Source organism: Loxodonta africana, chromosome 10 (assembly GCF_030014295.1).
Source record: "Loxodonta africana isolate mLoxAfr1 chromosome 10, mLoxAfr1.hap2, whole genome shotgun sequence".
In the NCBI taxonomy this organism is placed as follows: domain Eukaryota; kingdom Metazoa; phylum Chordata; class Mammalia; order Proboscidea; family Elephantidae; genus Loxodonta; species Loxodonta africana.
In genome coordinates this window covers 14,234,275-14,252,302 of record NC_087351.1, presented here as the reverse complement: position 1 = coordinate 14,252,302, position 18,028 = coordinate 14,234,275, and the positions used below count along the sequence as shown (strand labels likewise).

The following is an 18,028-nucleotide window of genomic DNA, read 5'->3' as shown; positions in this document are numbered from 1 at the left end:
GTTCCAGTGATGTCCTTTGAAGGAAAGAAAAATCATGGATCATCCTTTGCGTTTCGTTGTCATGTCTGTTTAGTCTAATTAGGAACAAGTTCCTCAGTCTGTCCTCGTCTTTCATGACCTTGACATTTTTATATCCAGACCAGTTATTTTCTCCTATGGCTTTTTTTTTTTTTTAATGTTTCTTCCTGGTTAGATTCAGATTGTGCACTTTGGCAGAAATCCTACAGAAGTGATACTGTGTGCTTCTTATGTAGTGGGCCGGGAGACACAGGGGTTGACTTGGCCCCATTGGTGATGTTAACTCTGTCACATGGCTGTGGTACTGTCTGTCAGGCTCCTCCTCGGTAAAGTTACTTTCCCACTAGTAATGAATAAGTGTCTTGTGAGGAGTACCCTGACTGGAAATATCCTGTTTCTCACCCAGTGTCCCTCTCTGGCTTTAAAACCCAGATCCAAGTGGAAGCCTCTGCAGCCCCCCAGTTCTCTCGAAGCATCTTTTGCTTCTTTTTCGGGATGCATTGAAGAACCTTAAGCATAGCATATTTTTTAGTAGATTGCTTCAAATTGGAAAAGATATAGGCATGTGGAAAGTGATTATGATGAGTGCAGGAAAACACCAAACCTTATATCCACCATGATTTCAATTAGATTTAAAAAAAAAAAAAAAAAAAGTATAGGAGTAGAGAGCCAGAGGAAAAACACCAAAATGCTAATGGTGCTTTGCAGGCTTTGTGATTTCAGCATTCCAGTTATAACAATGACACGTTCATCTTAAAAATTCTGAAATTTTTTTTTTTTAGTATTATTGGTATATTTATATAACCTCTCTGTAGAAAACATATTCCTTCACCAGTTTGAAGCATGAGCGCTAACCTTGTAGTGGTGCTGTAACGTGCTCTGGGCCCCGTTTATACCGTTTCTACCACCACCTTGGCAGGGGCTCGCGTAAAAGTGCCCTGGCAGAAATGTCCTAATTGGAAGATGTTGTTGGAAATCTTTCATTAGTTCTGTGTCTGGATTTAGGCAATGAAGATTCAAAGATACCTTCAAAAAGAAAGAAGCCTCTCCGCACAGATGCTTTTTCGGAAGCTGGAAAAAATAATAAAACTGGAAGCATTACTCCAAGTAAGTGTTGTGCACACAGAAACCTGAGGTAATAGTTGGCCCACAAAATTCAGGCTGGAGAGGCAGCGTAGCCTGGAGCGTCAGCGCTTGCATCCCGGCTCCCTCACTTTCTGGCTTTGAGGCCTTACCCTCCGTAAACCCACTTCCTCGGTGTAAAGTGGGAGTGATTCTACTGCCTATTTCATCGGGTTGATACGTGTAGATTAACTGAGGACACTGTTTTCCCCACTGAGTACCTAGCACAGCAGCTAGCAGGTAAACAGGTAGTCAGTTGGTAAATACAACAAATGAATGTCTCTGAAGTACTTGGCACCATGCCCACGTTGTACCAAGTTTCTAGCGTGTCTGAGGACTCCAGTTCCAGGATGTAATTCTTCTCTATCTTGTCTCACTAGCACATTGCTGAGCTAATAGAATATTGACTGAGTGTTGTGTATTTGTAGTTTTTAGAACACTGCTCAGCATATGTCACAGGGTCAATAAATGTTTAGATACTAAACTAGAATAGCACAGAGCAGGGGTGAAGAAACCACAGTTTGCCTTGGCTTGTTTTATATAGCCTTTTAAGTAAGGAATGGTTTGTACATTCGTAAAGAATTGTGAGAAAAAAAAAAAAAGGAAGAAGAGTATGACACAGACTTTTACATGGCTGCAAGGCCCAAAATATTTACTGTCTTGTTCTTTACAGAGAAGGTTTGCCAATCCCTGGCACAGACCTTTCTAAGCATTATGAAATAACAAATTAATTATGAACTAGCAAAGGCCAATTAATTAATTGGTGAGGGGAGAGGATAAGTCTGTCACTCATTTCTTATCCTCTAGTCTAAACCAGTATGTCAGCTCACAATGAAATGAGCAATGGGGAGATGAAAGATGTTTGATTCTCTAGAAGATGAATAAGCTTTGCCTTTGTGTGTCCAAAAACTTAGTGTTTTGAAATTAAAGTTTTAGCAAAGATGATGTTGAAGTTGAATGTCAGCGATGCAGAGAAGAAAAAAAGTATTAGCAGAAAAAAATCAGGGAAGGTGAGTAAATGTGTTTTTGGCTTGTTATTAATTTTCATATTTTGGGGAACATTCTAGACTTTAAGAAGCTTCATGAGGCTCGTTTTAAGAAAATGGAGTCCATTGATCAATATGTTGAAAGAAAAAGAAAACATTTTGAAGAGCACAGCAATTCGTTTAATGAATTGAAGGTATATTGACAAATTATATTCTTAATGAGACTAAACAATTTGATTTTAATGTTGAAATTGTGTGTACACCATGGTTAGTATAGCCAGCTTTCTATTGGTCTACCTGGGGAATGAATCTGTTTGGGTTTAACATACCTTTATTATCTTAAAATTGCTTTCCCCGATTCTGAGAGTTTTCAAAACCGTCCAAATAAAACTGAATTCTTAGAATGAAGAAATAATTCCAAAGCAGCAGTAAGTTGTTCTGTTTTCCATATTCAGACCCTTTGCCTATTACTTATGTTGAGGATGGACTAACTTACAGCTGAAGGCTTCTTTCCCCTGTCTCTCACCTAAAGGAGAAGGGGGTGCTTAACAGGGGCTAGTTTCAAGGCATCCTGTGATAACTGAGCCCCCTGGTGGGAGAGACCTTCAGTCCAGGTCCTGCTGGACTCAAAGCAACTTAAAGTGAGAGAAGGTGAAGAGATCAACCCTGAGGTTGAGTTAGCAGAAGAGAGTTGATAGCTCCCTAGAAAGTTGATGTGATGGTCTTATACACTGTCTGGTGTTCCAGTTGCTGTCAAGGCGATTCCAACTCATATGACAACCCCCTGTATGTCAGAGTAGAACTATATAGGGTTTTATAATTTATTTTTGTTGTTGTTGAGAATATACACAGCAGAACATACACCAGTTCAACAGTTTTCTATATGTACACTTCAGTGACATTGGTTACATTCTTCAAATAGTGCAACCATTCTCACCCTCCTTTCTGGATTGTTCCTCCCCTAGTTAACATAAACTCACTGCCCCCTAAGTTTCCTACCTAATCTTTCAAATTGCTGTTGTCAATTTGATCCCATATAAATAGATCTTAAAAGAGCACAAAGCTCAAGGCAGACATTCTTTACCAGCTAAGCTACGCTATTATTTGATTTTAAGAAGACTTTAGGGGATATTTTTGGTTTGAGGTTTAAAGACTTTCTCAGGACAGTTGTTTCAGGTGTTCATCCAGCCTTTGTTGCTCCAGAAAGTCTGGATTCCATGAGAATTTGAAATTCTGTTCTACATTTCCCCCCTTTTGATCAAGATTCTTCTATAGAATCTTTGATCAAAATGTTCAGTAATGGTAGCCAGGCACCATCAAGTTTTCCTGGTCTCTTGGCACAGGAGGCAGTTGTTCATAGAAGCAATTAGCCACACACTCAATCTCCTCCTATTCCTGACGCTCCTTCTTCCTCTGTTACTTCAGGTGAATAGAGACCAGTTGTGCCTTGGATGGCCACTTACGAGCTTTTAAGACCCCCAGGCACTACACAACAGACTAGGAGGTCGAACAGAAGTACTCAACACGGTATTAGGCCAGTTAACCAGGATGTTCCATGAAACCATGATCCTAAACCTCCAAACCAAAGAACCAAATCCCATGAGGTGCTTGGTTGTACATAAGCAGCCTCAGCAACTCCTCTTTGTTTTTGCTTTATTTGTCATTGTAAATATATCTATAGCACTTTTACCAGTTCAGCTTTTTACAGGTGTACAACTTATTGACAGCAATTGTATTAATCAGCTCTGCAACCTTACTGTGTTTTTGTTTTTTATTTATTGTGCCTTAAGTCAGAGTTTACAAATCAAGTCAGTCTCTCATATAAAAACTTACACACACCTCACTATGTAACCCTAGCTGCTCTCCCCATAATGAGACAGCACACTCCTCCTCTCCACCCTGTATTCCCCATGTCTATTTAGCCAGCTTCTGTCCCCCTCTGCCTTCTCATCTTGCCTCCAGACAGGAGCTGTCCACACAGTCTCATGTGTCGACTTGATCCAAGAAGCTCACTCTTCACCAGTATCATTTTCTGTTTTATAGTTCACTCCAATCCCTGTCTGAAGAGTTGGTTTCGGGAATGGTTCCAGTCTTGGGCTAACAGAGGGTCCACGGTCCAGGGGCCATGACCTCTGGGGTCCCTCCAGTCTCAGTTAGACCATTAACTCTGGTCTTTTTAAGAGAATTTGAGGTCTGCATCCCACTGTTCTCCCGCTCCATCAGGGATTCTCTGTTGGATTCTCTGTTGTGTTCCCTGTCGGGGCAGTGATTGGTGGTCTCAGGCTGATGGAGTCTCTGGTTTATGTGGCCCTTTCTGTCTCTTGGGCTCATGTTTACCTTATGTCTTTGGTGTTCCTCATTCTTTGTTCCAGATGGGTTGAGACCAATTGATGTATCTTAGATGGCTGCTTGCTAGCATTTAAGACCCCAGATGCCACTCACAAAAGTGGGATGCAGAACATTTTCTTAATACATTTTGTTGTTCCTATTGACCGAGATGTCCCCTGAAACCATGCAACCCTACTCTTAATCAATGTATTTTTTTCTATCACCGTAAGGAGTAACCTCTCTTTTCCCCCTCCCTTCTGCCTTTGGTAAGCACTAATAAATTTCGGCCTCTACATATTTGCCTGTTCTTGTCCTTTTATATAAGTGAGGTCAGACAATATTTGTCCTTTAGTGATTGACTTATTTTACTCAGCATAATGTTTTCAAGCTCTGTCCATATTGTAGCACGTATCAAGACTTCATTTTTCTTACTGACTGTGTAGTATCCCATTGTATGTATATACCACATTTTCTTTATCCATTCATCTGTTCATTAATGCGCATTTAGGTTGTTGTCACCTTTTGGCAGTGGTGTACAAGTCTCTGTCTGAGTTTCTGCTTTGGAGTCTTTTGGGTATATACCTAGGAATGAAATTGCTGGATCATATGGAGTTTTTGTTTGTTTGTTTGTTTATGGAGTTACTACTTTTAGTTTTTTGAGGAACTGCCATACTGATTTCCACAATGGCTGTACCAGCAATGGATAAAGAGTTCCAGTTTCCCCATATCCTCACCAACATTTGTTATTTTCTGGGGTTTTTTTTATCTTAGCCATCCTAGTGGGAGTGAAATGGTATTTCATTGTGGTTTTGATTTGCATCTCTCTGATGGCTAGTGACGCTGTCTTAGTTATCTAGTGCTGCTGTAACAGAAATACAAGTTGATGTCTCTACCAAAGAGAAATTTATTTTCTCACAGTTCAGGAGACTAGAAGTCCAAATTCAGGGTGCCAGGTCCAGGGGAAGGCTTTCTCTGTTGGCTCTGGAGGGAGGTCCTTGTCATCACTCTTCCCCTGGTCTGGATGCTTCTCAGTGCAGGGATGCTGGGTCCAAAGGACGCGCCGTGCTCCCAGCATTATTTTCTTGGTGGTATGAGGTCCCCTGTCTCTCTGCTCACTTCTCTCTTCTATATCTCAAAAGAGATTGGCTTAAATTGTAGATTAATTTTGTAGATTGAGTCTACATAATTGCCACTAAATCCATCTCATTTACATCATAGAGATAAGATTTACAACACACAGGCAAATGACATCAGATGGCAAAATGGTAGACAATCATACGATACTGGGAACCATGATCTAGCCAAGTTGGCGTATTTTGGGGGGACACAGTTCAACACATGACCAATGTTGACCATCTTTTCATGTGTTTGGTGGCCATTTGAATGTCCTCTTTGGTGAAATGTCTACTCAAGTCCTTTGCCAATTTTATGATTGGGTCGTCTTTTTGTTGCTAAGTTGTCAAAGTTTTATAAATATATTGCTTATTAGATCTTTATGGGATATATCCTTTCTGAAGGTTTACTCCCAGTCAGTAGCTTACCTTTTACTATTTTTGGTAAAGTCTTTTGATGATCAAAATTGTTTATTTTTTATGAGGTCCCATTTATTTATTTTGTCTTTTGTTGTTTATGCTTTTGTTACTGTATTAGATATCCATTCTTAAAAGCTAGGCATTTCAGTGTTGCCCCTGCATTTTCTTGTGAGAATTCAATGGTTTTAGTTTGCACATTTAGGCCCTTAATCCATTTTGAATTTGTTTTTGTGTATGGTATGAGGCATGGATCCTATTTTACTTTTCTGCATGTGGAAATCCAGTTTTCCCAGCACCATTTATTAAAGAGTCTCTTTTTTCCCCGTTGAATGGACTTAGCACCATTCTCAAACATCATTTGATTATAGATGTGTGGGTTTATTTCAGGACTCTCAATTCCATTCCACTGGTCTGTGTGTCTATTATTGTACCACCACCAGGCTGTTTTGATTACTGTCACTGTATAATATGTTTTAAAATCAGGAAGTGTGACTCCTCCCACTTTGTTCATCTCTTTCAACATTCCTTTAGCTATTTGGGGCCTCTTAACCATTCCATATAAAGTTGAAGATTGGTTTTTCCATTTCTGTATAGACGGCTGTTGTAATTTTGATTGGGATTGTGTTGAATCTATAAATCGCTTTGGGTAGTATTGATATCTTAACAATATTAAGTCTTCCAATCCATGAACATGGAACATCTTTCCATTTATTTAAGTCTTTTTTAATCTCTTTCAGCAGTGTTTCATGATTTTAATGGTATAAGCCTTTCATATCCCTGATTAAATTTATTCCTAGGTATTTTATCCTGTTAGATGCTCTTATAAGTGGAACCATTTCCTTTTAGATTTCTCATTGCTTGTGTAAATACCCAACTGATTTTTGTTTGTTGACCATGAACCCTGCAAAATTCCTTTATTAGCTCTGGAAGTTTTCTCAAGGACTCTGGAGTTTTCTATGGACTGGATCCCGTCATCGGGAACAGAGATCATCTCCACAGGGTTTCCAAGGGCAGATTTGTTTTTGGACGTAGGTCACCGGGACTTTCTTCCGAGGGCCTCTGGTGGACTTGAACCTCCATCCTCTGAGTTAGCAGCTGAGCATAGAACTGCTTGCGCCACCCAGGGATGTCTCTCTGATGTTTAGGGGTGCCAAAAAGAGGGCTAGGGAACATTTATATTAAAATTTAATAATATATAACAACCTGTATTTCTCCAAAAGAATTTGAGACAGTTTGTTGTAGTAAATACAACATACAAAAGTATGAAGATTCATTTAAAAGGGACAGAAAATGAACACTGTTAGGTACGGTGCATATTACTATCAGCCGGTTGAGTTTTGAGTGTTGTAACCACTACAGCCAGAAAGGAAATACACTGGGTGATAAGTTCTAAACCATTTTTTTTAAGTGCATAAGCTCCCTGGTAAGAAGCTTAATTTTGGGTAATAAACATTCCTTTGGACAAGATTTATAAAACTACCACTACCACGATTAAAGACACTGTTTATCCGCCTTCTAACAATGACAAAGTGACATCATGGCTTTAAACTTATCCACTACTTTTTACTGATTTAGCAGTGTGGGTGGAGAATCCAGAGAAGCAGATACTAAATATGACTCTAGTAAGGCTCCCTTAAATATTAGCAAGGGCTAGTTATTACTACATTCACAGCTGAACACTTGGACAAGAGGCCCATGCTGATGCCTTACAGAAAGTAGACACATAGTTTCCTTTTCTGCATAGATGTGAGCTAGCTGCAGAGTTGCCTGGAGGCAGGGCAACACACTTTCCTTATCATGAAGCTGGGTCTACCTAGCCTTGGTTGAGAGTCAAGATGTCTATACTTGGATAGTGAGGGATGGTAATAAGGGAGCCGAGATCCTATAGAGAATCACCCTGGCTATGACCAAGGTTGCGCGGGAGGGACTTAGCGTTTCCTTGACTTTCATGATGAGAGGAGGGAGACCTGGTTGGTCTAGGTGCCACACTGCCCTCTAAAAAAATCAGAAACCTTGTGCTCCACCTATAGTATATGAAGGTGCCATTTATTTTCCCAAAGGTGAGAATTAAGCCAAGTTTTACATCTTTGACAATATAAAATGAAAATAATCTGACTTGAATTAGCATTTGTTTGATCATTAGAGAGGTTGGACATGTTTATATAATTGGCTATTTTTCTGTGAATTTGCTTTCTTTTGACTATTTTTCTTATTTATGTGCCATTTTTCTGTATTAATGGTACATATGACTTGCTACAGTTTTCTACAGTTTGTCTTTTAACTATCTTATAGTCTTTTACCTTATAGATTTTTATTTGTATTTATTTTTAGTTTATTCAACTTTTCCCTTTAAGCTGTTTTTCTTTTTTTTTTTGCCATGCTTTGAAAGGTCTTAACTCATTGCTGTTGAGTCGATTCCAACTCATAGCGATCCTATAGGATAGAGTGAACTGCTCCATAGGGTTTCCAAGGAGTGGCTGGTGGGGTTTGAACTGTCGACCTTTTGGTTATCAGCCATAGCTCTTAACCAGTGAGCCACCAGAGCTCCTGAAAGGCCTCGCCTACCCCAATATCATAAAAATACGCTCTTGTATCTACTAGTAAGCTTTTATTATTTATCCCTATGTTTAATCTTTAATCCACACTTTGATTTTTTGTGTATAGTATGAATGAGTTCTTTGCTTTGTTAGAACAGGATTTTTATTGCTAATATGGGGGAATGGAATTGAGTACGTACGTTACTAACAAAATGAATTATTACCGTTAGAGTCCGCGGTAATGATAGACTAAACCATTGGAAAGGTTGGTGCCCAGCGCGAGTAGAGTCGTTTATACATTAGAAGTTGCTAATGATGGTCCTGGCCTGAGTGGCCTAATAGGAGACAGTGTGGAAAGTGGGAACTTCAGAGGAAGGCACAAAAGGTGCAATTAAACGTAAAGGTAAACTTAAAACACCAAACTGTGTTCTGAGCTTATGGCGAAGATGTGAATTTACTACATATTTCGGTTTTAAATCTGTCTCGTGACATTATACCCTCTTCTGGTTGTCTGCTATCTCAGTTATCTAGTGCTGCTAAAACAGAAATGCCACAAGTGGGTGGCTTCAGCAAACACATTTCTTTTCTCACAGTTTAGGAGACTAGAAGACCTGCCCTATGGGAAGGCTGTGTCTGTTCTCTCTGTGTCTTTACACTGTCATTTTCAATAGTCCTATCTCTGTTGTCAGTTAAAGTTACATTTCTTCTGTTTACAGCAGATCTTACACTATGATAGTAAAACATTCAGTTTCTCTTTTTGCACGGACAGTAACTAAAAAAAGACAACCTAAGTGGAGCCCCCTCACAGCAATTTCAAAAGGACCGTTTACTTCCTCCCATTTTTCCCCCGCCTCCGTTTTTCCTTTTCTTTTGTTTCTTTGAACAACTTTAAAATGTTACTATTTGGGGGGTGAGGGGTGAAATCATTTATAGATTTCACATACTAATCATATGATAGATAGTATTTAATAAACTGCATATCATGCTATCAAAGAAACCATATTTCCAATACAATCTACTTTTTGTCCTCTTCAGGTTTAAAATGGTTTCCCTTCTGGCCACAGGGAACTGTTCTGGGACACCCGTTCTCTAGTTAGGAAACGCCTGGGTGCACAGCAGCTGGGAAGGGCTTTCTCCTAACAGCACAGCTAGAACTCTTTCCAGCAGAATGGCCATGGCAGTACAGCAGTAGTGAGCGAGGAAGGAAGGGGCAACAGGTGGAGTTAAAAGTGGGGAGGAAGCAAGGGACAGATGGGGGCTGTCTTCTGCACTTTGCCAAGGAGACAATTCTGTGTGAGGGGACAAGCTTAAAAATGGTGTTTTTTCCCTCTCTTCAGAAGCAGCCCTTTCGCAAGGGTGTGGCCGTGGCCCCGATGATGACTCCAGTTCCTCTCAGAGGAAGATCCTCTGTGGCTTGTACTCCCGGCAGCCAGCGGCGCCCACAATGCCGGTCTCAGGGCACTGACGGTCGGAACATCTTGTGTCCGAAGCGGTCAGTCAAGCCCTTCGCAGTCTCAGCAACAAAAATGAGTGTCAGGTAAAGAAGTTGCGCCAAATGTAATCAGGGGCAAGAATTTCAAAGCTCTAGTCCTCCTAAGATATTTCAGGTAAAAAAGTAGACTACATCAAATATGTTTTAATGATGCTGAAAAAGAGGATCAGAAACAGAGATCGGTGAACAGTTTTCATAAACTTTCATCGTCTTCCTTTAAATTTGTGTTTGGTTTTCTTGTTTTACCCAACTTCTCTAAGCACACACCTGATTAATAAATAAAAATAGGAAATAAGTTATATATGGATATTCTTCATTTTATTAGTTTAGTGTATGTCTGCAAAGACGCCTAAAAAGAAATTTTTCTCCAAGACTTAAACACAGAATTGAAGCTAAAGTCCTACAGAAAGTCTCTCAATTCAGTGAACTGAAAAGTTGACCTTCCTAAAGTATTGATCTTGTCATAGTCGCCGTGTGCCCTGCCGACCCCGTTTCCTTTGCTGTGCCCTTGCCTGACGTCAGGACGGCCCTCCACTCTGACTGTTCTACAGATGACCATCTTCAGGCCCCTGTCTTCTAATTTCCTAACTTTCGTTCTCTCCTTTTTAAGCACACTTGAAGCATCTAATAGAGCTGGTACACGGTTACACTCCCCCAATGTGTGCGATCTTCTCACATAGTTTCTAAAATTTAAAAATGCCCTTCAAGTTTGAATTTCTATTTACCGAGTTAGCTTAGGATAGGAAGTACCTATAAGTGCAAGTCTGATTTTATCGAATACTATTTAAGAACGTGATGGTCAAGGGGCTGACCGTGCTTCACTGCAGTGTCCAGAGCAGACTGGCATTTGCAGCACCTCTAAGACATCTGATTTTCTGAACGCTAGTAGAGGCATTGATTCAGGGTCACCATCTAAATATTCTGTAATAAATCCAGAGGTTCCTTTCTGTTAACCATCCCCCAACCTTGTGTATACTTACGTTTGCCATAAGAGGATTTTCATTGTATATAACACATCATTGACTCAAGGCTCATTGACTCAAGGCTCACTGTTATTTTATGAACCACTAAGGAAAACATTGCCAGTTAACTATGACACGCTACCAATTGCAAAACACATCCCAATTTCCAAGATATTAAAATGTAGGGAATGTGTGTATCAGAGGTCAAAAAAATAAATACATCTATGACAATTTGCCATAAGTAGAGAACAGGCTTATTATGTTTTCCTCTCATATGAATGACATTCTTCTAAGCAGGTGTAAGAGCTGTTCCCATCAGTCCCTTTGACTTGCCGTCACCAGGGGGAGGAGGAGAAGGAAGGGGAGCTCCTTGGAGCACTTACTGAACTATAATGTAAGGCAGACACCCATCTCCGGGGAGCCTGTACTCTCACTGGCTGAGTCAAGAAGAACAGAAAATACAAGATGGTGTTTCACAAACAACAGAATTTGATAAATGATTTGTTTCAGCATTTGCGTTTTAAGAATATGTCTGTTCTGTAAAAGAGGTTCATTCATGTAACAATACTTATCAAGGACTGCTTGGTGATGGTCAGGTGGGTTTGTTTATAAGCTTCACACAAGTACTCATATCTTGTATTCTGTCCTGTTTAGGTTTTCAGCTGCTACTAAAGATAACGAGCATAAACGCTCACTGACCAAGACTCCAGCCAGAAAGTCTCCACATGTGACCGTTTCTGGGAGTACCCCAAAAGGCCCAGCTGTGCTCGGGACCCACAAGTTAAAGACCACTAAGGCTGAACCTACTGCTGGTAAAACACTTCTGGTTCATCTTTAAGCCATTAACCTCCTGAAATTATTAAGTGAACCTGTTTCCTTAAAGCCTCTTCGTATCTTCAAAAGCAAAAATTTTACTGTTGCCTGTTTTCCATTTTATACTTGTAGGGGAAAGGCCAGAGACACTGGCCAGAAAGTGAAATCCACCTGAGGCACCCATCCTGTCCTAAAGGGGTCCTGAGATGGTGACCCTCCCTGAAGAGCTCTCAGCCCCTTCTAGGACTCAGGGATTACAGGGAGGATCACAGTGTTCATGACAGCCTCTGAATGGTCTGCAGGACTCAGAAAGTACCAGAACCCTAGACCACAGAGTTCTCAGAGTAAATACTACACGAATTAGAGTAGATTGTGCAATCCAGAATAAGCCATACATTCTACACACTGTCAGCTTTATCATCACATACAAGGAATGCGCAGGTGGTTTTCGAGAGAGTATTGCAAAATAGCAATGTGAGAGTTGAAAACAATGTAACTGTCACATTGAGGCCTATGTTAGACCTAAATATGTCAAGCTGCTCCTGAGAATTCTATTCAACATAACAGAATCAAGAGCCTTGACTACTCTGAAAGCCTTGCTGGATTCCATCAGACTAGAAGAATCCAACAGGAGTTTGAGACTAGAGGAGAGTATCACTGTGGGGTGATTCGTGTGGAGACTCCCTCTGAGAATGTCTTCATGCCTAAAAGATCTACATTAGAGATTGAGTAGTGAGATTAACAGCTAAACTTCAAGAGAGAGTGCCAGCGGAGGGAACAGTCAATTTATAGGATTCCTTCTCTCAGTGACTTCCTTCATCGCTACCCTACCCCTTAGCCTTATCTGTATCAGCAAGCAGACATGCCATGTAACGTTCCCAATCATACTGTCGTACAGGGAAGACAGGATCTTGGGCAGGAAGTGGTGATAACTAACGGAAAGTGGACTCACCTAGAATCGACTGTCATTTCACAGAGGGCTGTGAGTCACTTAGAGCAGCCACCTGCCTTCTGATGAGAAGGGCTCAGGCGTCTCTCGGATAAGGGCACGAGACAAGGACCAAATGTCCACCACATTCCGAGCCTTCTCTAAGTAATCCAGGGCTGTGTCCAGGCGACACAGGGTAGTTTTGTCTCCAATTATTATATATGAATTTTATATAAACAAAACCACATGGTTATTTTTTCTGTGAGTTGTGTCATTCACTCAGCATAATGTTTCAAAATTCATCCATGTTGATAAATGAGCTACAGTTCATTCATTTCATTCTGTTTTTCAATGGTATGAATATGTCGATTTATTTACCCATTTTACTGCTCATGGACATGTGGGTGCTTCCAACTTCTGTCATTAAAAACCTTAGTGTAGCCACGAACGTTCTTGAACATGTCCCCTGTGCCTGTGTCTCTCTGGGCCTAGGAGTGGAGTTGCTCCATCAAAGGTATGCAGACATTTAACTTAACTGGTTGAATTGTACCAAATATGCTCCGACCAGCCGTGTATGACAGCCCTATTGTTCTACTCCCTGCTGACCTTGGTATTGACACAGTGGGATACCTTCAGCACAGAGGTTTGGTTTGGTTTGGTTTAATCAGGTGGTCCTAGATCGTGGTTGTCTGTTTACAAGTATAGGCAAATGTTAACATTGGCAGTGATCTGGGTGCAACTGAGTGGCTTCTCCATAGAAGGGAAAGTATAAAATGTGTCAGACGTTTAGTACCCAGCTCTAGCATGTTTTTAACTTTACGGTACAAAAATTCAGTCCTTAAATAATAGCGGCCTTTATTAGTAACAACCATAGCCATGAATCTTCTCATCTACGTATTGTGATAGGTTTCTTGGAAGGCTTTAGATCTCTTTGTGTTAGTGAAACTATTACTATTAAGAATATATAGTAAATTGTAAAGAGACAAGACTTACTGGTCTGACTGAGACTGGAGGGACCCCGGAGGTCATGGTCCCCAGGCCTTCTGTTAGCCCAAGACAGGAAACATTCCCGAAGCTAACTCTTTGGACAGGGATTGGACTGGACTATAAGACAGAAAATGATACTGGTGAGAAGTGGGCTTCTTGGATCAAGTATGCGCACATGAGACTATGTGGGCAGCTCCTGTCTGGAGGGGAGATGCGAAGGCCAAGGGAGACAGAAGCTGGCTGGATGGACATGGAAATACAGGGTGGAGAGAAAGAGTATGCTGTCTCATTAGGGGGAGAGCAGCTAGGGGTATATAGCAAGGTGTACATAAGCTTTTGTATGAGAGACTGACTTCATTTGTAAACTTTCACTTAGAGCACAATGAAAATATTAAAAAATAAATGAAGGATATATAGTAAAACAGGGAGGTCTAATATAAGGCAAATAAGCAGAAAAATGTCTCAGTTATTTCGTTCACAGGATTCTGAACTCTCAGCTGATCCCAGGAAATGTCATTACATCCAGAATATTTGGGGAGCTCCTAACAGGGGTTCCTTTCCTCAGTTACTGTTTTCTCCCCTATTCTCACCCCGGTTTTACCCCACATCTGTTTCAGACTGTTCGTATAGACTGCCCTGGTGGTGCAGTGGTTAAGAGCTCAGGCTACAAACCAAAAGGTCGGCAGTTTGAGTCCACCAGCTGCTCCTCGGAAACCCTACAGGGCAGTTCTACTCCTTGTCTTAAGGTTGCTAATGAGTCTGAATCAACTCGAGGGCAGCTAACAACAACAACATCTGTAGCAGGTCGTTTTTCCTAATGAAGCACTTGGGTTTTTTTCAGTTACTACCCCTTTCAAGGTGACATCGGAGGCAGTGCAGACCCCCGTCTCCAATAAGAAACCAGTGTTTGATCTCAAAGCAAGTTTGTCTCGTCCCCTCACCTATGAGCCACACAAAGGTATGTGGGGTGTTCTGAGGTACAGGGCATGCAAAGCCTTAAGATTAAACAATTCTGCACTTAAGGATGTGAAAAAATTCTAGTGATGCAGTGCAAGCCATGCTTGACCTAGAATCCCTGTCCCTGCTTCCATATAGATGGACCCGTGATTGACAAGACTGTCTGTTAAGCAACCAAATACTAAGGAATTAATTCCCTTCCATTTTTGTTAATCTAAGTCTTACCTTCTAACCAGTATTACCACAGGGAATTAATAAGATTTAATCCAAAATCAAGAAACTTGAAAATTAGCCTGTGCTATCTCTTCCCAGTAAATGAAATCTTTCTCCACAGCTTTCAGAAGTTCCCACGTTGGGAACCACCAGTCCAACAACCTGGCATGTGTATCAGCCAGTTGTCACTCGTGGGCATCTACTAAAACGACCATATATCCATTTAAAATATCAGTACCTAAGGTAATCTATCTTTCAGTGCTTCTGGAGTGACTTTAAAACAAAAAACTTTCTAAAAGAATCACTCTGATGTAAGAGTGTTTCTTCTTCAAATTGCTAATGTTAATGAAACATAAATCTGAGTTTAGAGGTAAGAGTCAGCTAAACTATGGTTAAAAAGGAACTCTGCTTCCCACCCTGCCTCCCATTCCTCTCACCAAGCCTTTCCATCTGTGGCAGTGGCACCCCTATCCACCTAGTTGTTCAGGACAAAGCCTAGGAGTTACCCTTTCCTCCTCACATTCGCTAGACCCACAGCCAGTCCGTCAGCTAGTCCTTTCAGCTCCACCTTTATCTCTAATCTGACCACTTTTCACCCCATTATTGCAACCCTCTTTGGTCCAGGTCACCATCCTCTCTTACCTGGGCCTCTAGAATAGCCTCTGTTCCCACTACAATTTAAAAACAAACCAGAGCACATCACTGCCTTGCTCAGAACCTCCAAAGATTTCCCATCTCTCTCTCCCCAGCCTCATTCCATTGCCTTCCTTCCCTGTGTTCCACCTACAGTGGTGTTTCACCAAACACACTGAGCTTATTCTCACCTTTCGGTCTTTGAACTTACTATTTCTTTTACTCTACCTGGGATACTGTTCCTGCAGACCTTTGCACATAGCTTGCCTCCCGCCTTTATTGGGGGCATCCACTCAACTGTCACCAATTCAGAGGCCTACCCTCCTCCCCTTGCCTCCCATGATCGATTTTTCTCTCCTTACCCTGTTTTACATTTCTTCATAGCATGTAGCACCACCTGGCCTTACGTTATTATGTCTCTTCCACAACAGCACTGGCACGTACTGTGTACTCAATGTCAAGTGAATGACTCTGACCACCACTTCTACTGACATCAGAAAACCTGGATGGAAAAGCTTCGTCAGTGCTTCTTACTGTTTTTACGTCCTGGACTTAGTTCTTCCCATTTTATGGAAAAGAAAATAAGTAGTACTAATTTCAGAGGCTATTGAAAGGATTAAATAATATGATAAAATGCAACATACTACAAATAGAAACTACTGGTCCTTGGAAACACATGTCACAAACTATACACAAATAAAAAAAAAACAATCCCTGGAAATTTGGTCTCAGTTTTAAAACCAACAAAATATTCCTACTTTTATTCCATTTCAAATACATTTCCGTAGGTTAACTACAGATGAAATACTACTTTAATGTTAAACATAATTATCTTCACAGGCACAGGATAAGCTACTTGGTTTTGATGGTTTAATAATGTCCTGTGTAGTTGGATGTAGTGTTTGTTTTTTTTTCTGTGACTTTCCAAGGATTTAAAAATAGGACACATTTATGTTTTTAGGGGGAAAATACAATTTATATCTGTGGAACGTGAAACTGAAAATAGCAGAATACACTGGCAAAAATGTCTATAAATGTTAACAGCAAGCAGGTACCTGCAGATGAAGAAAATATAGTTGGAACATAAATATAACAATCTTCTTAAATTTCTTTGCCTCTGTCCTAAACTAGGAAAGTTGAAACCCTGGGGGCAATCTAAAGAAAATAATCCTCTGAATGAACATGTAAGCAGAGTGAGCTTTCATAAGAAAACTTACAAACAACCTCATTTCCAGACCAGGTGAGTGTATCATTATCTATTTGTCCAGTTGTGTTCACTTTGAAAGGCCATATAAAGCAGAACCTCTGAGATAGTCTGAGTAATAGTGATGCTTATCAAGAGGTTAAAAGTGGAGTCACCTGTAGGACCTTTTAATTACCGGTACCTAGGCCCCACCACAGTGGATTCTGATTCAGTGGATTTGGAGTAGGGCCCAGGCCTCTGTGTTGTTTTCAAGGCTTCACAGGTAACTTAGAGGAAGATCCAGATTCAGAGCATTGCTCTTGCATGGCCACCTGCCAATTAAATGCACTTGGATATGCTTCCAGACACCACAGCTCGAGGGTACCACCCCCCATAAAAAACACAAAACTACTTGCCATGGATTGGATTCTGACCCACCGTGACCGCACGTGTGTCAGAGTAGAGCTGTGCTCCATAGGGTTTTCAGTGGCTGGTTTTTCAGAAGTAGGTTGTTAGGTCTCTCTTCTGAGGTACCTCTGGGTGGGCTTGAACCACCAGCCTTTTGGTTAGCAGCTGAATGCTTAACCATTTGCACCACACAGCGACACCACCAGGTAGATGTAAATTCCTTGATCCCAAGGAAACCAGGCTTACCGCATCAAGCAAGGCCCTGCACTAGGGAAGATGCCAGAATGGTTCTTAGAGGCTTCCGTAGGCAGAAAACCAGGTTTAAGTCAGAGCTGGTCCTGGTTGAGTCCAGATGCCTGCCTGGAAGCTTCCTGATCCAGGGTTTCCTGTCATTTGAGTCTTGCACATACCCAGCTGCCATGAAGACAGCTTCACAACTGTGTTTCTTATTAAGGTAACATTATCCTGGGCTTTTTTGTTGTGGCTGAGACCCCTCTAGAAAAACAAAACCTAGGAGATTGAGTCAGTAGACCCTGGTTCCAGGTCCGGAACTTTCACCAGACTACTGTGGTTTTTGAGAATGACCTTTGACTTCCAGGAGTAGGGATTTCTCGCTTAAAATAAGTACAGGAGTGGGATTCAATTGCCAAGGTGCCCTCTGGGTTCCAAGTCCATGCTTGGTTTTAGAATGCTGAATTAACATAAAAAGGAAAATACCAATTTCTAGTCCTTTAACACAACAATGACTTCCAGGTGTAGCGCCCTCTTCCACTCCCCTACCTTTCCCCCCCTCCCGGGACCACTATGATAGAGCTAAGTGTCCTGTGAGCGTCTGTCCTCCACAAGTATGCTGGATGTCACTCAGCCCAAGAGCGTTGTGCTGAAGTGTCTGTCGTGGTGCTTCACCAGAGCCTAACTTGTGACCTGTG

At 41.1% G+C, this 18,028-nt stretch overlaps 1 protein-coding gene across 4 annotated transcripts in view; it reads left to right on the top strand.

Moving 5' to 3' along the window:
• NUSAP1 (nucleolar and spindle associated protein 1) overlaps positions 1–18,028 on the top strand; it is a 41,453-nt gene that overhangs the window by 22,712 nt on the left and 713 nt on the right. For 2 of the 4 annotated variants that reach the window (XM_010598355.3, XM_003418750.4), the window contains exons 5-10: positions 1,024–1,125; positions 2,208–2,320; positions 9,861–10,060; positions 11,632–11,789; positions 14,547–14,663; positions 16,640–16,748. In XM_010598355.3, coding sequence (XP_010596657.1) covers positions 1,024–1,125; positions 2,208–2,320; positions 9,861–10,060; positions 11,632–11,789; positions 14,547–14,663; positions 16,640–16,748 — 799 coding nt within the window. Of the gene's footprint in view, positions 1–1,023; positions 1,126–2,207; positions 2,321–9,860; positions 10,061–11,631; positions 11,790–14,546; positions 14,664–14,996; positions 15,119–15,939; positions 16,028–16,639; positions 16,749–18,028 lie in introns of those variants that run through there. The other 2 variants (XM_023558675.2, XM_023558677.2) reach the window with 2 other exon arrangements.